At 43.8% G+C, this 25,800-nt stretch overlaps 2 protein-coding genes across 5 annotated transcripts in view; one reads left to right on the top strand and one right to left on the bottom strand.

Annotated features, from left to right (window-relative positions):
- Window positions 1–10,993, bottom strand: part of L3HYPDH (trans-L-3-hydroxyproline dehydratase) — a 79,752-nt gene extending 68,759 nt beyond the window's left edge. Inside the window, exon 1 of one of the 3 annotated variants that reach the window (XM_069207021.1) lies at window positions 10,878–10,993. In XM_069207021.1, coding sequence (XP_069063122.1) covers window positions 10,878–10,974 — 97 coding nt within the window. In that variant the 5' untranslated portion in view covers window positions 10,975–10,993. Of the gene's footprint in view, window positions 1–9,331; window positions 9,813–10,164; window positions 10,199–10,877 lie in introns of those variants that run through there. The other 2 variants (XM_069207022.1, XM_069207019.1) reach the window with 2 other exon arrangements.
- The window catches only part of JKAMP (JNK1/MAPK8 associated membrane protein), an 81,223-nt gene continuing 65,322 nt past the window's right edge, over window positions 9,900–25,800 (top strand). The window contains exon 1 of one of the 2 annotated variants that reach the window (XM_069207024.1): window positions 9,900–10,099. Coding sequence is in view for 1 of the 2 variants with exons in the window: in XM_069207023.1 (XP_069063124.1) it covers window positions 11,203–11,206 (4 nt within the window). In the remaining variant the exon portion in view is untranslated. Of the gene's footprint in view, window positions 10,100–11,082; window positions 11,207–25,800 lie in introns of those variants that run through there. The other variant, XM_069207023.1, reaches the window with a different exon arrangement.

Below are 25,800 nucleotides of genomic sequence, written 5' to 3'. Positions count from 1 at the left end.
TACATCGAATATGAAAATAAAACCAGAAGTCACACAATACAACTGCAGAGATATTCTGCCTTCATGTGAAATGGAAAGGGATGTGAAAGCATTCAAACAAAAGCACGGTGAAAGGGGGCTCCTGTTTACAAATTCCAGTAATTTAGTCAGTGGTGGCCCGTCCTTTAGGGCAGAGGGGCCACGCCCCCCCACCTTTGGCCCCTCATGAAGAGTGTCTGTCAGGCTGAACAAAGGTCAGCCTGACAGACACTCTCCATGTTCAGCTCAGGCAGCCAGGAGCAGACATGCGCGATTTGCGCAGACTCCTTGCTGCCTGAGCTGAACTTTGCTGGGCTGAGAAGGTCACAGCTCCTATGGGCGTGACCTCCTCGGCTCAGCAAAGGTGCCTCGAGGCCCTCCCCTGGGTGATGAGGAAAGTGTCACCCATTGACACTCTCCCTGGGCGCTTCAGGTTTAAGCACTGAAGTGCCCAGGGCGAGTGTCAATCAGTGACACTTCGTCACAAAGTGGGGTGGGGTCAGCAGTCTCACTGACCCCTTTCCACTCTGTGAGGAGGCTGGGACTGCTACCTTCCCTCATTGGCTGACCTAGGGTCGGCCAATGAGGGAAGGCAGCAAGTCCCAACCCTCCTGGGACCTGGAGGCTGAAGGTAAGTGTGTGTGTGTGTGATGTTTTAAATTGATTGTTTGGTGCCTGCATGCATGTTTGAGTGTTATGAGTGTTGTTAATGGGTGCGTGCGTGTGTGTGTGAAAGAATGAGTGTGTGCGATCTTTTAAAATGAATGTTTGGTGCGTGCGTGCATGTTTGAATGGTATGAATGTTGTTAATGGATGTGCGTGTGTGAAAGAATGAGTGTGTGTGATGTTTTAAAATGAATGTTTGGTGCATGCGTGCATGTTTGAATGGTATGAGTGTTGTTAATGGATGTGCGTGTGTGTCTGTGTGTGAAAGAATGAGTGTGTGTGTGTGTGTGTGTGTCTCCCGCCCGCCCCCCTCCCTCCTAAAGCTGCCGGCCGCCACTGAATTTAGTTGGACGCCATTTCACAAATATTTAAGGATTGATGTTTTCTGGCAGGAAGTGGGGGCTGTGACCTCAAAATCATACACACAGTTTGTCTCTGACCATCCATCTGTTTACCTACCAAACAAATTACTTAAAAGGGTAGAAAAAAATTGATAAACTACTCCAAATAAAACAAGCTCACTACTACTTAAACGAAAGATGCAAATCAATGGTTTGAAACCTTGAATTGGGTCAAGTCGGAGGATTGTTCCATTACTAATTTGAATATCAGGATAAACTATATTATCTGCTTTACGGACGGAAGGGTTAACAAACCTTAAGATGCCGGGTGGAAATGAAAATGAAGAGCTGCAAATAAACAGAACACGAAGAATACTGCTGAGCATTACCGTTAACTTTAAACAAGAATATATAATCATGCCACCTTTCTTTAAAGAGCAAAGCAGAAAGAAACTTTGCATACAGTGGGAAAAATACCGTATAGTGACTATTAATCCAGCTTCCACAAAAAAAACAAAAAACAAAAACAAACAACAGTAAAAGAAGTAATGGTACATGTTGTGATGTCGGCACACGTGAACCCGGATGCTTCAACTTGTGAGACAACCAACTCCTTTTAAATACAGGTACATGTTTTCAAGTTCAACATAAAGGAGAAGACGTACCACCCTCTGCATGTTATTCCCCAGAAGCCCGTGATAGGTGCTATTTATCACACCCAATAAATAACGTGCCCGAAGCTATCATTATCTGATGGGATGAAAGCACTTGGATTCTGACAATTGTGGGATCAGGGCCATGGGGAGTGAGGCAGATCTGAGTGGTAACAGAAAGTCCTCTGTTTTGTGGCAGATAGACTTCATCGCCATTTGAAGGACTATATTCCAGGGGAGAATTCCCAGACTGAATTACCTCTGAAGTAAGAATAATAGAATTAGCGTAACTCTGTTGGTTGTTCCTTTAACCAGGGAGTCTCTAGAATGTGAGAATGTAGTACTTTCTCCACACATTGGAGGACTTTTCATAACCACTCTCCTTCAAATTATACCCACACTGTACTGGCTAAAGAGGAGGTAAAGTCTTGTAGATCTGGGTATGCAGAACTTATGAAAGGTGGCACAGAGGGGTTTAAGATAGATACTGAATAGGATAAACCGTGAAACACCTGGGCAACAAAGAGCTGTTGAGGAAGTAAAGCAGGGTGTCTGACCTTTCTAGTGTCTAAATTCACTTTGAACTGAACCAATCAATTCCTGCACGTTTATCAAAGTCCGTTAAGAAGGCATCATAAGAGACCTAAACGCCACAGCAGACCTATAAGCATCAAAGGCATTAGGCTGTATATAAAGGTGAATTTTGTGCATAGCCTAAATAAAAGTAACGTGTGACACGTAAAATAGCAACAACTGATGAATCCCCATCTATATGAAGTGTTTTGAACCTGCAGAACACCATGTCCACTTCACTCCCGACAGAATCTATGTGTACAATGCCGTATTTACTCTGTTGAAACCTAAAGAATAATAATGAATAATAATTAAAAAAGAAACTAAGAGCTGCAGTGCCTAAAGAATGCAAAGACCTGGTCTGCGCTCCGGTGCATTGTAAACTCAGTGCACACTATTATAATAAATGCACTGTTCCAGTGCAGACATGAACCCTCGCATGCAAGGGCAACAGCGAGTGAGTGAAACGTTGAACAGCTGTTTGAAGTCGCCTATCCTCTTGTCACTGTGTGATCTGGAATATGTGTTAAAGTGGGGGCAGAGATCCTCCGGCAGAAGGGTGCGGTGAATGACTATTTTTCCCTGTAGGGAGATGACTATTCCAGGAACTGACTTGCACTCCTCCCAACTGACTATGCACATTTCTGTGTCATGCACAGCCACGGGGACTCCTGACAGCCTCTTTGCCTTTGTGTCCACACTTATTATATGGAGAGAGCTGAAACAGCAAATGATTCCTTCATTTACATAGTGCTGCGCCCCCATGCAAATGAGGGCATACCACTCTGGGATCACACATGCTCACATGGAATGCTAGTACAATTCATATCACAGATGCTAGGTAGGTGCCAGCTATCGGGAGCACTTTACACAATACTGGCTGTGTGTGAGAATGTATGATATTTATTGGTGACTATATTGACAAGTTGGACAAATATACATCCACATTACTTTAGATGCCCTGATGAAGCAGCTTCCTACCATGTGTTGGCTGTGGCTGTATGGGTGAAAGAGAACTTTCAACTGAATATAAAGTAGAGAAGAATATAGGATTTTGTGCTTGAGAATATAATAAATCTAGCTGTAATTCACAAGTGTATGAGCGCAAAATAGTATAGCTTTGTGCTGTGGACTTTTTATTTACATGTACTTTGTATATTTAAATGGAGGCCTATACCAAGTAGTCTTGTATTTGGGAGAAAACAAATTGTGTATGCATGCACATAGGTTCCTACTACTGTACATAGTATTGTAAAAAATGGTTGGGCTGAGTAAGCTAATGCAACTATATATAACCTTTCTGGAAAGTACGTAATAATTGATGCTGTCATGTGTTCTCGTTACTGAGGAGAGATAAGTTAGATCCCCCAAATTCATTGAGAGAAAAAATAATTTCTATGTACCATGAAGGACAGCTAGGGTTTAAAAAAGACTAAAGCTACTGTAAAAAAACATCTAGTGGTGGTCTGACGTCAATATAGATGTAGAAAGAGTAGTAAGAAAATGCAGTGAGTGTTTGTCAGTGGACAAAACTCAGGAAACATTAACCCTTCACATGTGTAATTATGAATGTCCATAATCCCCATGGGATAGAGTGGCTGTAGACATATTCGGAGGAGTAAGGCTCTCTGGGAAATATGTAATATTCTTAATGGGTATATTTTGAAGATCGCCACACATTAAACTCATCAATAGTTTAGATACCAAAGCTGTTCTTAAGCTTTTTGATGAAATAGCCAGAATGAAGGCACACCTGCCTTTCCCATTAGTGAAAAGTGGAATACAATTTACTTATGATAAAGTGAACAAAACATGGACTGTTGTGGGATTTTCCACAGGATCACTTTGCTGTTTGACCCAGTGGTAATGGGATAGTGGAATGATTTAATAGATACTGAAGGCGGACATACTTTTAGCGTGCAAGACGAATTCCAATTGGGAAGTCTAAGTATTTAAAGCTCTTTGGTCTCACAGAATTACTTGAGTTGTAGCCACTGGATTTTCCCCTTTGAAATTATGCAGGGAAGAAAATCCAGATCAAAAGACAATCCTTTTTGATTAGTCACTCCCAGAGATATTTTATGGTCTTCAGAATTAATCAAGGGAAATGTAATGAATAAACACAAGGCATAAAGGAAGTATTATAACAAAAGAACATGGAGCTAGATATAAAGGAATTAAAGTTGGACAGTAGATAAGAATCGAGAAACCTGGCAAAATATCAAAGGAGGGGTAGCACATTTTTTGAACCCCAGAATGTTGTTCAGGTATTAAAACATGATATACTGGTTGAGGATGAACGGTGTTGGCACAGAAGTAGAGTAATTCCATGTCCCACTCTATCTTCAAGTAAATCATTAGTATTGGCAAGGAAAAAAAATGAACATTTTGGAAGATGATTTAGGGGACGGTAAATCATTACAACCTGCAGTTTCAGAAGGTGGTGAGGACAAGGTCTGAGCCACTAATGAGCTCAGTGATGTGTCTTCAGGCTCCAAGAGTCTGTTAACTATTGTGTCAAACAGTGTTGTATATAGTAATTGTCTGAAATCTGTGACCTCTGGTTCTAGGAACACACCCCAGAGATTTATCTCTGGTGAATCTGCCATTAACAAAGAGGGAGAGGTTATGTCTAATGATCTCCTAGTATGACCGAAAACTAAATGACCAAAGACACTAGGTAAACAAGGGCACGAGATGACTGAGTGTGACTAATTGATCACATTGCATACATCTGTAAGTATACTTCATTACTTTGAGCACTGCTTTGATTTTTGGATTTAACTAGTTATTTAGTTGTATTTTGTTAGTGGTGTGTATGCTACTTTTAGTTATGCATTGTTTATTGTTTTTTTCTTTCATTTTTTTTCTTTTGTTATCTAAGGGGTGTAGTATCCAAGGAACTGTTTCGTGGCAGCTTGGAATGTGGTTATGTTTTGGAAGTTATATCAGCTTCGGAATGTAGTGGAAGCTGAGTGAGGCATTGGAGTGTGATCTGCCTAGTCGCAAGTAAAAGACGTACCTGTATTTTCACGTGTAGCTTCTTCACTACACTTTGCTTCTTCTACAGCAACTTCTGAAATACTAGCAGAGAGAATAAAAACAGGACTACATGCTGAGGTGGTTGGGATTTAGGCCCACAGTTTGTAATGCTGGGTGACCAGTAGATTTTCCATTTGGTGTTACACCCTGCCTAGTTTAAGCGGATGTTACAGTTCCATCAAGTAATCCATTGAAAGCCTCAAAGCAGAGCACCTTCTCCACTGATGTTATGGTTTAGCGTTTCTCTACGGCTCCTATGACTGGATCACATAGGTTTGTATTCTACGACCATCCTGATGGCACACACTTTTCCACAGGCCTTCCTTTTCACAGACTCCACCTTCAGCAGGCTAGGGACTGACTTCCAGATGTGCACCTCCACTTTACGGTTAAAAACTTTGGCCCACATTACGAGTTAATGGCTAAATTCTGATCAGATCCTTGTGAAAGCATGTGTTTATACAATGATAGGAATTATTACTTAGGTGATAGCTATCACACCCTCACAATGTTCTCCTGTCAATCCTGCCAAAATGTATCAGCGGAAAAGACCTAGAACACAGGCAAAATATGTGGAATTTGGTGTGTTAAAAACCAATTCTACATGTTATGCCTCATTTTCCTGTTGAAAACTTGGAATATGCGGCATTTACCACACATGGTAAATATCTCACCCTGAGTAATGGTATTTACTATGTGTGGTAACTACGCCACCTTATTCTGACAAACTTGTTATGAGGGCTTATCATAGCTTGTATTTTAGTTTTGTGAAAAGCACCAGTATCCTACACTTTGGGGGTCATTACGACCCTGGTGGTCGGAGACCGCCAGGGGTAATGTGGCATCCGTACCGCAAACAGGCTGGCGGTACGGAGACCCGTATAATGACTGCGGCAGTAGCGCTGCGGTCGCACCGCCGGGGCCGGCGGTTTCCTGCCGTTTTATCCCCGGTGGTTTCCCGCCGTTTTATCCCCGGCGGTGATAATCCGCCAGGGCAGCGCTGCAAGCAGCGCTGCCCTGGGGATTATGACCCCCCTACCGCCAGCCTGTTTCTGGCAGTTTGCACCGCCAGGAAGAGGCTGGCGGTAAGGGGAGTCCTGGGGCCCCTGGGGGCCCCTGCACTGCCCATGCCACTGGCATGGGCAGTGCAGGGGCCCCCTAACAGGGCCCTGTGCAGCTTTTCACTAAGCGCGACGGGTGCAACTGCAACTGTCGCACGGCCGCAACACCGCCGGCTCCATTAGGAGCCGGCTCCTATGTTACGGCCGCATCCCCGCTGCGCCGGCGGGCGTAAACTAGGTTTGCGCCCGCCGGCCCAGCGGGGATGTTGTAATGGGCACCGCGGGAATGCGGCCGCATTGGCGGCCGCATGGCGGTTACAGCTTGTCTGGTTAGCAGGTCTGGGACATTGCCCATCGCTGCCACTTGCAACGATATCTTGGGTATGATCAGTATTTTGTTTCACTAAACTCACACATCTCAGGAATAATAGAGGCTGAATTTTACCATCACATGATGCTGGTGTATTTTCCCATCTCTTGCATCCACCAAGGGGACTAGAATAGTTTCTCCTGACCTTCACTGAGCAAACAGGATTACGGACACCTCAAGCTACTTTATCGGATGCCTTCCTCATCCACAAAACTTGGCTGCTCAATTCTCTGGAGAGGCTCGGGCACAATGTAATGCCAGCTCTCAAGTCATTCCACTGGCTCACTTTTGGTAAGGTGGATGATTTAAGTCATTTTGCATCACCCATGATAAACAGGGCCTGCAGCACCTCCAGATATGAACTCACTCTATATATAGCTTATTTTCATGGAATGGCCAAATTCAGGAAAAGCCAAAGCAAGAGTTTTTCCTTTGGGGCTCTTATAACGTTAATGATCTCCTACCCTACGCTCTGCACTCTCTAATCTTACTTATCAATTGGATAAAAAAATAAATACTGGCCCACAAACTTAAGACTATGTTCTTTCTGGTTTAAATGTCTCAGTAAATATTAATGTTTTAGTGCAATTTTAAAGGCAACAGACAATTCTGTTGTGTAAGTTCACTTTGAAAGTACCACAGAACATTATGGGGTCATTACAACCGCGGGCATTAGGAGATCCCCGCTGGGCCGGCGGGCGGAAACCTGGTTCCTGCCCGCCGGCCCAGCGGAGATCACGGCCGCAACACGGGAGCCGGCTCCAAATGGAGCCGTCGGTGTTGCGGCTGTGCGACGGGTGCAGTTGCACCCGTCGCGCTTTTCACTGTCTACACAGCAGACAGTGAAAAGCTGCACGGGCCGTGGCAGGGGGCCCCTGCACTTCCCATGCCAGTGGCATGGGCAGTGCAGGGGCCCTGCGACTCCCCTTTCCACCAGCCTTTTCATGGCGGTTCAAACCGCCATGAAAAGGCTGGCGGAGGGGGACTCGTAATCCCCTGGGCGAGGATTACTCCCGCCGGGACAAAAGTGGCAGAAAACCGCCAGTCCCGGCGGTGCGACCGCGCGCTTCCGCCGCGGTCGTCATACCCTGGATTTCACTGCCAGCCTGTTGGTGGTGAAATACGACGAAACAGGGTTGTAATGAGGTCCTATATGTTTACTGTCTTTGCTTCTTTCCCTACTTAAAATAAACACGCATCTACTAGCCTTGGGCTACAATGAATAGTTTAAAATGTTTATCAGTAGTGCTGAAGCCCTTGTCAAAATTGTTACAGCATGGCATAAACCATTTGTGCTACCTGGACTATTTGTTTACGTTGACTTGTATTAAACGTATTTTCAGGACATTCATTCATGTCACCTCGGACATTCTGTGGTGCTCCTTCCATAAGGTAAGAAAGAGCCTTTATGTAATAAATAAGTCATTTATTCTGCCTAATGTACGCTGTACAATGCCCCCTTCTAGTCTCATATTTCCACTGCCTGACGGAAATGTGATGCTGAGGCCAAGGTAGGTTGTTTTAATGCAGTTGTGAAATGCTTTTAAATGTATAATGTTTTACCCCTAGAGTTGTTATTTATCACTCTGGGATGGCCATGAGTAAATGGCATTTGAGGGTTCATTTACATAGTTTGAATTGTCTTATGCAAACATTTGTATTGTGTAGGTCTGTGTGCAAAAGCAATATGCTAGAAGTATTTAAATGAAAATTGTGCAAACTGTTTTACAGTGCATGCCATTATAAGTATGCATTAAACAAATTATGCAAGATAATCTATCATCTGCTGCATAATATGCAGATTTTAACAATAATGTTGTTTCTAGCTCAAATGGCTCAGAAGTTACTAAAATTGCCTGTGTTGCCATGCAGTGGAAGGCCCCATGCAAAGGTTGACTAGTAAGTTTTCATTTGCTTATTACCCTATTTGGATTTAAACTGGTAATAATGAGATGAACCTTTTGCACTGTGTTAACATGTGAAAAATGAAAACTATTATGAAGAAATATCATCATGAAATGTGCAGCACTGGAGTGCAGAATTAGCCATTTCTTGCTGCATAACTCAGTCACCCTGCCGCATAAGTTGGTCCTCGTCTGTAACCAGAGTGGCCCTACCTCTAACTATTGCTTAAAATTATTGGGTACTGCATAACTGCACTTTAATCTGAAAGAGAGAGAGTACCAGCACTTCTCAGCAGTGGTACAATGCGATTAATGGTGGAGTACCATCACCTCAGAAGCAAACAGGTACTCTATAGTTCCATTTAAAGTACTGTTCACAGATACTGGTCCCAGAATATAACAAGAGGTAGTCTTTCAAAAGGCCAGCACTGTGTGAAGGTATGGTGTGACATGAGGCTACTTTATAGCCACTGACACTCCAGGGAAGTTACGGTGAATTATGAATCTGTCAGCCCTGCGGTGTTGATGAACTACCAAGTTTCCTAGTGTACCAGCAGTTCATTCAGTCGAGTTTTTGTTTACATTTTGAGAACTATCATCCTGTAATAAAATGAGAATTACGAGACCCCCGAATGGAAGGAAAAAACCTAGACTGGAGCTGGTTGCTAGTCTGAATTAAAATAGATATGCGGCTTATTATTACCTGTGGAGAAGGCGAATGCGGGCACACTTTGGAATCGGGCCCTACCACTCCTGCCCCCCTCGGTCTCCACATAGGCCGTCACCAGCCCGCAGGGACAGTGAATGTTCACCTGGGTCTCGGGACTCTGGATCTCCGGCACCAGCCCGTAGTCTACAGCGTAGCGGGCCAGGGCCAGCACGGCGTGGCCGCACATGGTGCTGTAGCCCTCGTTGTGCATGAACAGTACTCCCAGATGGGCCTCAGGCAGCTCGCTGGGCACCAGCAGCGCCCCGTACATATCCCGGTGCCCGCGGGGCTCCCACATGAGCAGGCGACGCACCGAGTCCAGCTGCTCCTGCAGAAAGCGGCGCTTGGCGAGCAGGCTGGAGCCCCGCACTGGCGGCAGGCCGTCTGCTACGATCCGCACGGGCTCCCCGCCTGTGTGCATGTCCACAACAGACAACACCGTCCCGTCGTGGGGAGGAAGGGCTGGGGTCGCCATGATCCGGGAGTAAATAACGAACAAGCTGGCTCTTTCAGGAACGGTGGGGAGGAGCAAAGGAATTACTAAGAGGTGGAGGAGGGTGACTTCCTCCGAAACCATCCTCTTCAATCATTATACACGACCACCAATATCACCAATACTTTAAATGGGCAGGTATTGTCCGGTGCTGAGTACCAGCACTTCTTTAATTTGACAGGGAGAGTACCCGTACTTCTCAGCACTGCTGTCATACATTTCATGGGAGACTACCAGCACTTCTCAGGACCAAAACGTTACTCTGAATAGTGAGTACCTGCACTTCTATTTTTCCATATAAAATATCACACAGTGACTGAAAGAATGCATTTACTTGTCAGCGGTGGTGTCATTTCCAGGAGTTCATGGCCGCACACAGAAGGAGGTTTCTGTTTTTTTGTGTACCACGCAGGCAGCGAGTGTCATTTTACCATGGTTTCTAAAATTAATGCAAGGGATCTCTTCACTGTCAGTACCAGGATAATTTGATTATGGTTAGTACAAAATGCCAGTTCTTAAATTCCTAGTTTAACAGCATAAGCCTACGAGAATATGCAGCCCATAATATGTCGTGTAACTAATACTAACATAATTTACAAAAGTGTATTTTTGGGTTCCCCTAAAAAACGTAAAGATGCATCAATTAAACGGTGTGCCCTTATATATAAAAGCCAAGTGTATCAGTCACCATAGCACGTACAATCAGGATTAACCATGAAATTATGTTTATGAGTTATAGCTGCACTCTACCAGAAAAATACAAACACTTTCTGAACATTTATCTCACTTGGCCAATATGCGCAGTTATTATAGTATATTCGTGTATACAATATACTACGCGGCACAGTTTTTGTGGAAATACCTTCCAAAATGTCACAGGTCATATAATGTACATCCCAAACGACGTCTGCAGAATGTCAGTGACAGACTGTTGTTAGTATACAAAGTCTACGAAAATCTGTGACAGTCTGGCCATTTTCCTACTTACAGAGTCAAAGCCAATTAATACTTTTACTGTGATACTGTCGAAGACTAAGTTCTTTATACCCTGGCACACGCAGTAAATCCAAGTCTGTTGTATTACTTTATAGCCACATCGTTTAGTTTCCCAAACGTAACCACACAACCAACTGTCTTGTAACATGATACTTGTTACCAACTCCTACAGCGGGGCACGCTCATACACGCTGTCCAATCACAACCCAGAAGAGTCTGTCCCGAACAGCAGCTGAGACGTCGCAGCCGTGCACTCTCGCTAGTCGTCGCGCAGTGATGACGTGTAAAGGTTTGGCTGCAGCTACTGAGAGGCTTCTGTTGATAGGATCTTCCTGCTACGGCTCAGAGTTCCGTGCTGCTGGGAGACGCGCTGACCATGGGTGCGTTCCTCATATTGTTGTTTACTTCAGTACCCTTCCACGTTTGAGGCCAGAGATAGCCTTATTTGAGTAGATGTCTGGGGGTTGGCATGTGGAAATGCATCACATTTGTTGCCGTGTTTTAAAGGCGTTGTTAGATGCAGGCGTGCGGCAAGCATTATTTGTTAATTGTGGGGTCTTGCAACGGGAAGCGAGCACTGGTGCCTCCCAGACTTGGCTTGGAGAGAATCCATCGCAGATCGGAGTCTGATTCTCCTTGTGAGGATGCGCTAACTGTAGCGTAAATGTGCTGTGCTAGGTGTATGCAAAATGTTCTGTTCCAAGTGCACTTTTGAATGTTATGTTTGGTGTCGCTGTTTAGAGAAGTGTGTTACGACCACATTGATAAACCAAACCCTTACATGCGGTTTACTCCCGGACAAGAAACATTCCGTGAAGCCTTTATATGGTTTGGGAAAGTATTTGCTGCAGTTTATTAACATTGATTTATAGCAATAGCACCCTTATAGTCTTTATTAGGGCCATAAATAATTTCTGCCTGTCATAAATCACTTTTGACATATTTATAAATTATGGTTCCTAACTCTTTGTTGACAGGGCTATCAATCAATCCGACATTTGTATTATCACATGGCCATAAGTCAGCTGGCCATAAACCTAACGGTTAGTCCTTTGAATACATTGCTTGTTGCTGCTTACGTTTGACCTTTCCTATTTGGGGGGGTGCTCTTTTTAATCCTATCCTGCTACATTTGGTTACTCCTTGTGTCATGCCTTCCGGCGAACCTGGGCTTAGAGTGCCGTGTTTCATGTACCCCCACCACCGACTGCCTTACAGTGCCGTAAGGCATCCCAAAATAAGTAGTCCCGCCACCCTGCCATGTAAGGTGTGGCCTCCCCATCTTTCTTACGCCTCTTTCCTTTGCACCCACTTTTCCCCAGCCTACGACTTCCTGGGTGTCCCCTGATTGGTACAGATGGATTTCCTTTGCAGATTGCTGCCAGGCCACCCATATGACAAGAGGGGTTCCAACCAGGGCAGACCATTTTTATGCACCTCCCCCCACGAGCACCAAGGGTGTTTGGGGGTGAATTCAGATCACCACAAGGGCTCCTATTGGCCCAGGGGTTTGCACCCTTTTCTGCTGTGCACCTCCTCTCCCATGAACTTCCGACCTGTAAAGAAAAAGGGGAGGGGGGTGCCACTTCCTTCCTCTTGGCACCTCTGTGCACCCATGCTTGTAGACCCGCCGTGCTTTCTCCTGGGCCTTAGTAGGTTTCTGCTCAGGCCCCTCTAGCCCCCTTCGGTTGCAGGTGTTTGCCCTAAACCCGTGGATGTGGCCTATTCCCAAACAGGAAACAATACATGAAGCCTTGATATGGTTTGGAAAATTATTGGCCACGGTTTATTAACATTGATTTATAGCAATAGCACCCTTATAGTCTTTAATGGGACCATAAATAATTTCTCCCTGTCATAAATCACTTTTGACATATATGCAAATTGCAGGTCATAAATCGTTGTTGACAGGCCTACCATCCATCATTCTGACATTTGTATTATCACATGACTCTAAATCACCTAGCCTTAAATCAATCAAATGGTTAGCCCTTTGAGTACATTGCATCTTGGCGCTGGCATTTGTCCTTTCCTGTGAGGGTGGTACTCCTTTTAGGCTTAACACTACCTTAGGTCACTCCTTGCATCCTGCCCTCTGGCTGTGAGCATCAGGTTTCATGTACCCCCACCACCGACTGCCTTACCCTGCTATAAGGCATTCCAAGGTAAGTAATCCTGCCACCCCGCTGTGTCAGGTGTGGCCTCCCCATCTTTCTTACGCTCCTTTCTGCCATGTCGCCTTTGGGTTACTGCCCAGAGGTGGCTCCCCCCATAATTGATCCTTTTACTCACAGCCTGTTCCTCATGGCTGCCCAAAGATTGGCCCAGAAGACCTCCTTCCCTTCTGTAGACAGGTGGACCCTGTTGTCTTTGAAGTATCCCGGCCTCTGCAGATTGATGATGATAAACAGTTATATTGCGTTATGTGTATGATCACTGTGCTCTTCTCAAAGAGTTCTTTTGTTTTTACTTTTGTGCTATTAGTGGTTATTGCTGTTTATGTAAAGTTGTAGGCCTTGAGCCCACATGCTACGTAAATCATGCACACAGACACATAGTTGGGATACTGGTAACTGGCCCCAGGCACGTGCTCCCGACCCATTTTATTGGCAGGGTCACCTGACCGGTGACACCTGCGATGGATGGGTGTGGGGTGAGTGTGAAAGCCAGCCCTCACAGAGTGGCTGGTGAAACCAATAGAATGTGTCTAGCAGGGCATGCCATCCCTCCCAAATTTTATTGGAAAGAAACAAACAAGTACAACCTGTGGGAAAGAATAAATGACAAACAAAACACCACTGAGTCTCTCCGTCTCATCAGGCAGTCTCCAGGGACAGTACATGATCACTGGACAGGTGTATCAGGGAGAACCCAGTCATCACTGCACCTATCCGTAATTTAACCTGATGATTCTGGGCACAAACACAGCGTGGATGGAGGCCGGATACTTCGACTGCTTGTCGGCTGGGTTACAGTTCACACATGTACGGTCGGCCAGTCCTGCCTGCTCTCATGGTGTTGGTGTTGAAACAGGGTTGCATCAGGAACGTTGATGGAGTCCGCTGTAGAGGTTTCTTTGAATGTGCCCTGGCTCCGTGGACGGCAAACTTGGTGAGACTAGGACAGTTTTTGTGATAAAGCAGTTTATTGTGCTGCATAAATAATTTCATGTTGTCTGCTTGAGGAGTGTCTGCCATTTTATTGCTGACATGGGAAGATTTTGCTGTGGAAAATCTTGTTTTTAGCTAGGCTCCTACAGAATTGAGCTGGATTTTTCGTTGGACATTTGTTCTTCTCATGCAGATCTACATCCTTGAATGTAAGGTTGCTGCAGGCTTCCATGGCATCTTCAGTGTATGGATCAGGGTGTTAATCATCGATTCAAAAATCCTGAGTGCTCTTATCAGCAATTTTTCAGCATCTGGTAGAGTTCTATCATGGCACTGAAGCTGGTGAGAAAAGTCACTGAATTCTACTAGAGCATTCAATCTAACACCAACATTCTTTAAAAAAGAGGAGACTATTGTGAAGGTCAGTAGATTCCGCTCTGTCTCTGGCATTATGTTTTTGGTCAGCAACAGATTTTGAAAAAAGCTGGTGTATTGAAGAAAGCTTTGCCAAACAGCCTTTACCTTCCTTTCACTGGAAGCAACCCAGCTAATGGAAAGAATCCATCCCATGACAAGAAAACACTGCTCAATTTTCCTTGCACGCTGCCTCAGTTCTCTTTAATTGTTTTAGGTGAGGCTAGTACAAAGAATATAGTTTATCAAAGAAAATCTGAAACTGATTTATGTCTGAAATTTTCTTCGTAATGTCTCCCTTAGCTAGCTCCAACCGATGATTGCTATAGTGCCACAAACAAAAAACCTGGATAGCGAACCTGAGGCTGCATTGCAACTCCAGACGGCTTCCCAAGCATAACTGATGCACAATCGCAGGCCAAAGCAATCAAACAGTTTCAAAGAAGGTCCTCATGAAAGCCATGGTTTGCAGACACTCCGTCACAGTAGCAATGATATCATTAGCTGTGGTGCCATCAAGTTCCAATTATAAAAAACAAAACAAAAAAAACCCGGCATGTTGGAATAATTTGTGACAGCACATAAGCAAAGGATAAGCATAGAATTTCCCCTAAATGTAGTTGATTCACCAATTAATAAGCATATTTTACCTTTTCCACCCAATATGTTCATTGTAAGATTTTCCTCATGCCTGAAGCTTTACGGTCTAAAATATCATCACATGAATAGTTAGTATGAAGAATACGGCCCATATTTAATCCCTTCAATTGTTGCACATCTACATTGCGGCTCATGTTTCTCTCTTTTGTACGTTGTACGAAACATGTAGCTTGTTGTTTCCTGTTCTGCAATGTACATTAAATGTGCATGATTTTCCATTCTGAGCCTCAGGGACTCGTGTGCAATTTTTTCTACAGACGTGAGCAGTTGAAAATTTATGCTCTGTTTTTTTCTTTTCTTCATAGGATACATCTGCAGGTTACATTTCTCATTTCAGTGATGAGTTACATTGCAATCTGACCATTCTAGTGCAACTCTTAAGCCCAGTGTTTTATTTTCACCCAGTGTTCTAAGCGATCTACATGTTGATCAAGCAATATCTTTTTTTTGTTTGTTATTTTCAGTCATTACCCAGCTATATTTTTTGCAGAAATATTGCATTTGCTCAGTATTCCATCAGTCTGGGCTGTCCATCTCGATGAACTCATTTGTAGGAGTATTAAGCAGTGTATCGTTTGGCCAACAGTGCAAACTCTCACTACAATGATGCTCTGTAGTGTCTGCAGAACTATAATCACCTGCATTACCACCTTCACATAGAGTAGATTCAATGTCGCCAGCACACTCTGGCTCCATTTGCTTCCTTTTAGTGCGTTGGGAGGGACCATACTTTTGGAACCACTCCAGCAAACTCATTTTCACCACATAGACTGAATTTGGATCTGTAGCAACCTAATGTCTGACACCAGCAACTCTCCCCATTCACAATGTCTTACGAAGCCCAATGCAATGAAACTGAAACATATGAAGAAAAAAATATTAGCTTTGATCTGTAACGACAATACAGAGATAAGGCACAAATGATGTAAACTGACTTGTCAAGGTGAAAGCTTGCACAAATTAATAATGTCGAAGGGAAAAGCTGGCACGCCAAGGCGAATCCTGAGATATTCTCGCTGGCAGTCTCAGTCCATAAGTCAAGTGAGTTAAAGGGAGAGGAGGTAATTTGTTCAGGATCACACAATTTGGTTATATCGGAACACTTGCTTTGAAGGATGACATAGCTTCCCATAACCAAAGCTTGACTTGCATCGTGCATAAAGACCTATTCCACTGACCATGATCATGCTGTGCTACCTTACACAGCACTAGTAATCTAAAACATTAAAAGTTGCTTACACTGGTTTTACCAAAAGATGAATAATCCTGTCCCTGTCATATGGCATTGCATTAGCAAAAGCAGTTGCTTACAGATGTGAGGTTCCTTATGAGAACCACTAGGGTATGAGACAGGGATGATTAAATTACATGGCATGTTTTGTATTAAGAAAAGACAATTATGCATCAAAAAAGACATCTTCATTGTAATGCACCACGGTTTGTGATAGCCTCGCTTTACTGTTAGTCATTTTTTAAAAACTCTGCCTGGGCATCTGTTTCACCTCACCTTATTAATTTAATACTGGGACACGCTGATAGCAGGCAGGGAGAGAGGAGACCCTGCGGCGTACCGGGACTAGCCAGGGCTGCAGCAGGAAGGCAGCTGACATCATCTTCCATGAGCCTGCAGGCGCATTGAAATTGCAGTGCGGGATTGGCTGGGAGCAGACAAGGAGAGAGAAGACCTTGTGGACTACCAGGACCAGCTGGGGCTGCAGCAGGTGGGGCACAGACATCATCATCATCCCCCCACCTGGAAGTGCATTGAAATTGCAACCCAGGGTCCCGTTCGCAGCTGGATGAGGTCGGTCCCTCTTGGCCTATTGTTTTTTTCCCTTGGAAGATTTACGTTTCTTTAAGTGAGGGCATTTCTGGCAGCCTTTCCTGCCCTACTGTATGAAATTGCGTGAAGTTGCTCCGTAGCATTTGACTACTTGCTTGGAGCCTTTTTTTCACAGGGAGCAAACATGGGTAAACTTAAAACAATGGTTGCATCCTCCTCCAATACTACGCCGGATGGCTTTCTAAAGAGAGCATTGGGTGTACCTACAAAAGAGATTGAACTTGCAGAGAGAAGACTGTCTCCATCCTCCCCAGAGCCTGTGACAGTTACAGATATGACACAGGAGCTGGGGGGTCTTGAAGATGCATGGCAGGAAGCGCAGGTAGTTTTACGTATAGTCCCACTCTCCCCCATTGTCATTGTGATGGCCCTCTCAAAGATCACTCCAGTTGCCCCCGATCGTTGGCTCAAAAAAAAAAAGGTTGAGGAAGTGATCCCTAAAGCTAATGGTGGGTAAAGAAAAAGAGCTGAGATCGTTACAAGATCAAAGAAACAAAAGCTCATCGCCCATAAAAGCTCGCACAGCTCTAGCCAGGAGGCGTTTTCTGGGGATTTCCAGCAAGCTGGAGGGAGGGTGTCATTTTCACAGGAGGAGCTCTATTCTAATACAGGAAAATAAATTAATTACACTTTGAAACAGATATTGATCAGTTTGCGGGAGATTGAGAATCAACTTTAGCACTTGATAAATGCTACTAATAAGGGTCAACCATCAAAGCCAATTCGAGTGGGCTGTATGAATTCAACTGTGTTCAGGTACAAACAGATGCCGGCTGTGACGCAGGTCTGTCGTCAAATGATCATGTAGTACATGTGCACCACATTCATCATAGTTTTAGCAGCTCTGTGATTACCACCAATTCAGGAGGCAGGGACTTTGATTTTTTTTTGGGCCCTGCCACAGAGGGTGCAACACAATCCACTGACTTGGACTAAGACTTCACTGAACTATCAGCTACCTATCCCTTTGACTAAACCTAAAGTGCCTCTGATTGTCTACACCTCCCTCCTGAGAGCACCCCATACACACTGGTACTAGTTGGTATCCCACCCCAGGCAGATGATACACATGAAGATTGCCTGAGTTTGATGAACAACACTGCCTTTTGGTGCACAAAGAATGCTGACTGCCATCCTGCAGTAACTAACAAACCCCTAATGGCTTGTAGAGTTAGATGGGTTGGACCCACATCAAAATCCACTGAAGGGGATTGTGTTGTGCTAAATTTTAAAGATTCTGAGTGTGTTCATTTTCTATTTTTATGTTTGAGTTTTGCAAATACAAACTATAGCAAAATAAAAGCATGACCGCTAGGCTTCTTTTATCCCACACTATTGGGTGAATCTTGCAAAGTAATGCAAGGTAGGCCTCATAAGCCGTACAGACCATTACAAAGGCCAGTATCTCCAGTATTATGTGCTCACCCCAATCGTTTGAGGCTTTATCAGGTCTGTCAGACACTGATTAACGCCCAGCGTTGTCATTGACCCAGGAAACAATGGTCCTTGCCAATCCAATGGTAGATTTTCCTTAATTACCCTTAATTTTCCTAATTACCCCAGGGTTTGTCCCTCAGCCTGACCCTCTTCAACGTCTACATGGCTCCGCTCGCTAACATCGCCCGATCTCTCAACCTTAATATCACCTCATACGCCTATGACACCCAGCTGATCCTCTCCCTCACCAAGGACACCGCCAAGTCCAACCTCCATGAAGGAATAAAGGCCAGTGCCGAATGGATGAAGAACAGCTGCCTGAAACTGAATTCCGGCAAGACTGAGGTCCTCATCTTCAGCTCTACCCCCTCCACATGAGACGACTCCTGATGGCCTGCCACACTGGGAATCGCACCAGCACCCACCGACCACGCACGCAACCTGGGATTCATCCTGGACTATTCACTGTCTATGACCCAGCAAGTCTACGCCATCTCCTCCTCCTGCTTCAACACCCTCCGCATTCTTCGGAAGATCTACAAATGGATCCTCACTGAAACCAGAAGAACAGTCACCCAAGCCCTCGCAAGCAGCAAACTGGACTAAGGCAGTGCCCTCTGCGCAGGAACCAGGGCCAAACTCCAGAAAAGACTGCAACGCATCTTGAACGCCTCCGCATGGCTCATCCTGGACATCCCCCGCCACATCACAGCCCACCTGAGAGACCTACATTGGCTCCCCGTCAACAAGAGAATCACATTCAAACTCCTCACCCGCGCTCATAAGGCACTGCAGAACACCGGACCAGAATACCTCAACAGACGGCTCTCCTTCTACACCCCGACCCGACAGCTTCGCTCAGCCAACCTTGCCCTTGTCACTGTCCCACGCATCCGCAGAACAACCAGCGGTGGCAGACCGTTCTCGCACCTCGCCACCAAGACGTGGAACACTCTTCCCACCTACCTGCGTCAGACCAAGGACCTCCTTACCTTCAGGAGATTTCTCAAGACATGGCTGTTCGAGCAGTAGCAGCCCCCCTCCCCCCACGTCTCTCTCAGTGCCTTGAAACCCTCACGGGTGAGTAGTGCTCTTTACAAATTCCCTGATTGATTGATTTCCTCAAGAACCTTGTAAAGTGACTTTAGATGTAAACCCTGACACAAATACGGTTAAATATGGTTTGCATTTTTTATCGTTGAACATTGTAGGATTCCGCTATAAAACTTCTTAATGAAGATTGGATAACTTACGTTGTTAAATTTGATACTATTTGCTGCCAGGAAACTTGGGCCATTAACCCTGTTGCATTAAGTGGATACAAATCTTCTTGTTCAGCTGCAACACGTCAACGGCTGGGAGAGGGAAGTGGGGTTTGGCCATTTTTGTATCCCTTGCAATAGGAAATCTAAAGGCTAAATTTTTTGCATCCTCTCCATATTTTCAAATCTTATACTTATAAAAGGCAAATGTGTTAAATATGAGTTTAATACATTTTTATTATAATCATTTTGTTTCACAATCTGCAGAGATAATTGAAGAATTAGAGAAGTCACCCTCCTTGTTTTGTAATAGACAAGAGAAAGCCCCCTCCTCTTTCATGTGGGCTGATGATTTCAATACCACAAAATGCTGTTATAGTGGTAAACTTATTTGTGGGCTCGCTGATGCACAGGGGGTTAGTAGTGGTCATTTTCACAACCTACTTGTGGTGAAGCCATAAATACATTAATTCTGTCTTATAATTTAGCCGATGCATCAGATATACAAGGCCAGAATGATATACCCCCCTACTTTTACAGGCATAGGTAAGGTAGTACCATAGCTTTTATCTTCTGAATTAGCACTCAGTCTGGGATATTTAAAAGTGCACCCTCAACCCTTTAGTGACCACAATCCTATTAGTATACGTTTGGCCATTAACCACTGTCTTGACCCGGCAGAGGTAATTAACCTGCCCATTAGCTGGCAAATAAAGGATGTTCGCTAAAAGTGGAATAATATTAGTCCAAAAGAGTTTTTTAATTAACTAATTACTACCACGCCTAATGATATTGTTTGCTGTCTGTCATTAGATAGGTCTGCTGAAGATATTTTGGAGAGTTTTAATAAAATTAGCAGCGCCGTAGCATGTAATTCCAGTAAATTGAAGGAAAGATACTGGGCCATCCACTACTGTGGAAAGTGAGGATTGGCTAGTTGATTTTTATCGACTATGCATCAGTTGTCAAAGCGATTCAGTGTGCAGCCAACGGTAAGGCCCCAGGTCCAGATGGGGTCCCAATGGATCTTTTCAAATATAACATTGATATTTGGGCCCCATTGCTGGCCAATGTTCGGAGGGCAACAGTCAAAGGAAATCTTATGGACTTATGGCGAGAAGCCATTCTAGTCCCAATATTTAACAAGCATTTGCAATGCAATGGGCCTTGCATTTGCTCGAGTTAGAGCTATTAGCGTTGTAAACTCCTTACCGGACTTTTCTTGCCAAATAAACTGAAAATGAAAAGATAAACAGTTTCAAATAAGTGAACAGATGGCTGCGAAGCATACACACGAAAGGAAACAGAAGTCAGCTCGCAGTAAAACGTATCTGCAAAAGTGCAATTATCCATGTTACCGGCAAAAGTGCAGTTATCTATGTAACAGAATCAGTGTCATGCAAAGCGTTCGACTACTGGCCAGCTAAATCGCGCTACCTACGAAGCAAAGAGATAAAGTAGTCCATAATCCATTCGAAAACACAGAGCATCGTATGTTTTCAGTACTTGGCCGGTGCGCTCAAGGAGGGCTAAATCCCAGAAAAGGCATGACTTATGCATGCCTTTCACGAAACAAATCAAGTAAATTTTAAAAGGCAAGCCCACGAACCAGCCAAACTGATGGGCATGGTTACAAGCCCGCAGCGAGATGATAACAGGGACGGAGCCCTTTGCGCGCTCATTCCTAAAAAGGGCAATCAGAATTTTCCCTCTTGTTACCGCTCAATTTCTTTCCTAGATTCCACAGTAAAGATTCTTGGGCGGGTAATTTTAGATAAATTATCGACCTGTGCTGAGTCATCCTCTTTTTTTTTTTCTCGCCATTACAATATGGTTTCAGTCCTTGTTTGGGGACAGTAGAGCAGGCTCTGAACCCAACTCCTATTTAGGGAAAGTACATCAAAGCCAGGAGAGGTGCCCTTCATATGGCCTTCATGGATCTCTCCTGTACCTTGACTTAGTGGATCAGGAAATATTATGGGATTTTATAGTCCAGGCGTGAGTTGATCATACATTGTTGGATCAAGTACAGCATCTTCATACGGCTACAATCACAAAGGTGCTCTACACATTATTTGGTGAATGCACAAGACCAATTGGGGTTTCCAGTGGTGTGAGACAGCTGTATTTTAGCCCCTATTTGTTTTTATTATATACTATTTCTTTAGTTTTTTTTTCTAGAGTCCTATAGTAAAGATTCCCCAAGTGTTGGTGCGCAGACCGTCCCTGTCCTCATATATGTTCACTTTTTGATTTCCCCTGAAGAGATCTGCCCCAAATACAGGAAAAAGTGTTTTCTGTCTCATAGAGAGGAAGGGCGAATTGTAAGGTTTCGCAATAAGGATTCTATGCTGAGCTGTATGCTGTTCTTAAATACCTCTGGTATGAATTCTTATTCATCATGGTTAACTAATACTCAATATAGATTTTACCTGATAAGGTTAAGGCTCAACACAGTTAGTCATTTAGTTGCCTTTCCCGGAGCTGGCTCGAGAGTAACTTCCTTCTCCCGTTGCCCATGTGATGATGTGATGTTTCGCTACAATCAACTATGCATTTTATACTTCTCTGCAAATTGTATTCTTTGTTTAGGGCTCAGTTTTTTTTGTCCCATTTTGAAGCATGAGCACTATACGTCATCTAGAGATGGAAAACTGTTGCTACTCCGGAAATTTGTTTTTCTGTCATGCGCTACATCAGTGCTGCTATAAAACTACGGAAAAAATATTGTATTTAAATCAACTATTAAGGATACTTTTAATATGATGTGTTATTAAGATAATCTGAGGTATATTTACCAGTGCTTGGCAGGGGAGTTGAAATTGTAGCTCGTTTGGCCAACCCTCTTGTTATATAAATATTGTTTTGATCTAATTTTATTATTTATTGTGAAGATGTATTATTGTACGTGCTTTTGTGGTCGATAATTGGACCGAATAAAGTTTTTATGATTATGATTTAATACCTAAAAATTGCAGTCAGCTGAAAGGTGACCAGTTAACCTTTGCAAAAGGCCTACCATTGTGTAGCAACTTTAGTAGAAGCGTTATTGGGAACTTTTTATCTGTTTGAGGTAGAAAGTATTTTCCGTTAAAATCTGCAGATTATGCAGCAGATGATGGATTAAGTGCCAAGTGCACCTGCTGCATCTAATAGAGACGCGGTCAATTAACAGATTTGCAGTCACATTTGTCCTTATTGATAATTACTATGCAGATCTTTAAAATGTCAATGTTTTCCTCATTTCTTGAACGTGTCTGGCACCAATGGTGAACGTGACTGGCACCAATGTACTCTCTAATTTTGTTTAATTTGTGTTCATGTGTGTGCAATAATGATGGGTCTCTGTGCACTACAGCCAAGGCTACATTTCACAAAGACCTGCAATGGACAAATATTGAAGCATGTTAGACATGCAAGCTACCAAAACTTGTACCATCTGCCACTCCATAATTTTGATTGGAGGCTGGGGAGACGACAAACTATCTTGATGCATACACTGATTGAAATGGAAGCGTCACCTGCTGTCGATTCAGGCAAAGGTCCACACATTATTAACATATAGCTTCAAGCTGCTTAAAAAGAAGAAGTTGGACTGTCCTAATCTGTCTCACCTTCTAAAAGTCATGTCAGTTCAGTTGCTCCTATCCATTTCCTACGGGACCGAAGGTTTGCATGGCCAGAGATACTTCTATTATATAACAGCCAAATTAAAGTATATAAGGCTGTTTTCAACATTCCAAAAAGTGCTTCCCCGGCCCTGGTCAGGCTGAAGTTTGGCCTAAAAAAATCAGGTCTTTGAGCATAAGGGATCCTTTCTTAAAGCATCCTGGAGGCTATAGGCCGCGGAGAATACCTCCATAAATTATTCCTGTTGGCAAGAAGTGCAGGCTCAACAAACCAGTAATAGAAAAGGAACTTGGGGAAGCTACCAAAATCAAGTCATCCAAGGCTTGGGCATGGAAGAAGTGTCGCATGGAGAAGTCTGCATTCAAGATATTCATTAATATCTCTGTCCACTCCCTATCGCTTATCACAGACAAGGCCTCCTTGGCTAAAAGATGGCACGCCTGGGCAGTTCTGGGGTCTTATTCGACTCTGTCCCCACAAGGATATCTCGCAGAACACTTTTCTATCTACGTAAAACATCAGTTCTTGTTCTTTTGAATGGGGTTCTTCTATACCCAAGTCGCTCGCCCCTCTTGGAAAAAAACAGTATCCCGACCAATGTTGTTGTTTTATGTGGGATAACCGAGAAATGTTGTTGCACGCCCTCTGTACCTGCCTGTCTCTGGAATGAAGAAATCTGTTAAAACAGCATTTTTTACTTCATAATGTCCGTTCCTGCAGATTGGCTGTAATAGGTTGGCTCAAGGGCGATTCGATTCCATACTGTTGCAGCGGGGTGAAGTTTTTACAGCTGTTTCATAAGAAGCTGGCTATGGCTGACTAGGGGTAATTGTTTGAGTAGCAGTAACCAGAATGCAGAGTGCCCCGGCTGGAGACTTGTAAATGATGGACCACGTTTAAGGCAGCATCACCTTCTCACGAAATCAGACTTTTAAAATGTATTTATGACATTGCATATGATTGTGTTTTTTTACTGAGTTTGAATATGAAGGTGTATCACCGGCCATATTGGACTTGGGCCCCTAATTAGTCTTTGACATAATTTCTGCCCTTACTGTTTTTATGTATTTTAAGGTCTTCACTTTTTGACTTTTGTAGTTGATTTAATTCGTCCAATATTGGCGTTTTAGTGTGCACTATATTGCAATGGTTTTTATTAATCGAGCTATAAAGATATCTAAATATCACAGAGGCACAGGTCAAAGGAGCTTCGCTGAAGAGGAATAAAGTGTACCTTTAAGGTTTTTGTGCATCTATATTTTTGTGCATTAACAACGAGCAGAGGCAATACGAGGTTTAATAAAACTGGGCTCTAATTTGCTAAGAAGTTAAGATGATAGTTTTACTCACACCATGATGAAGCTGCAGTTTCTATTCTGTTTTATCAGACCGTTTCATACATAACCCCCTGACTTTGAGGATGAGCCAAAAGACTTTCCAGTTCTACTACGGGAGATGTGCGTTTCTGTATTGATTTTGCGGCTCATTTGGGACTTAAAATAATTCTGATCTTGCAGTAGCCTTACTCTGCTGCTCTAGAACTCAATTATTGAGTGGGCCTTTACTTAATTTATTGTATTTTTGTTGTATATGGAGGTGCCTTTACCTCATGGACACAGTGCCTCATGAATTTGAGGGCTAGCGGTGTTTCCGAATCATTCGTTCTGTGGGCAAGTGATTGATTTAAATTTCGGGGTATTCACATTTGGTTGTTTACCATGCCCACACCATAAAGAAGGTACTTTTTTATGATGGCTGGCACACGCGAGTTTCAGACTGAGGTGGTTGAGAGGTGTAATTGAGAGGGGACATTTTACATGGGGAAGAGTACCTGAGGGAAATGAAAGGATCGTAAAAGGAGTTGAAGATACCTGTAGTTGCAGTGGATGGTACCAGACACGTATTTAAGTTACCTGCATGGGGTGCAGTATATCTGATAGATGGGGCAAAGAACCTGAAAAGGAAGCATACCCTCTGGTGAGGTACAGGAAAGCACCTGAGAGAATGTGATGGATAAACCGTATAGGAAATGGAGGCTAGTGGGTTATGAGAAAGACCTGATACAGAATGCAAGAGTAAGGATAGAGTAGAATGTACCTTGGTGGGGATGGTGAAGAGAATATAAGGGAATGAATGAGAGATGCCTTAGAGAAACGACGCTACTGCTGAGAGGCTATTTATCACCTTCCTCTAATGAGGCCACTCACTTTCCCACTGCTTTCTTGCTTTGAGCCTTCAGCCCTTCCTTGCCTCATGAGTAAAACTTCAGCACTGCAGGTGCTTTTACTTTTAATTGAGCAAGAGCAGCTGTTAATTCTCTTGTTGCGTGGAGTGGAGGGCACACTCCCAAAGAGACCCTGAGTGCTGGATGAAGGATGCACATACTTTACAGGGAACTTACATACACTGGCATAGTATTATTTTCACTAGTATCAGCCCTGCCATGTTTCTGAGGTCCACGGATGATGTGCTGCTCCATGCCAGATTTTTCTTTGAATAATGGGACTTGTTGTTTTGTTTATTCCATTATAAAGCAGAATTACAAGCCCCACAGTTCAAATAAAAAACACTGAACTGGAGCAGAAACATCACTCGTGGACCTGGAAAAGTTAGCATCA

The sequence above is a fragment of the Pleurodeles waltl genome, chromosome 9, assembly GCF_031143425.1.
Source record: "Pleurodeles waltl isolate 20211129_DDA chromosome 9, aPleWal1.hap1.20221129, whole genome shotgun sequence".
NCBI classification, from domain to species: domain Eukaryota; kingdom Metazoa; phylum Chordata; class Amphibia; order Caudata; family Salamandridae; genus Pleurodeles; species Pleurodeles waltl.
This window is presented reverse-complemented; position numbering and strand designations above follow the sequence as displayed.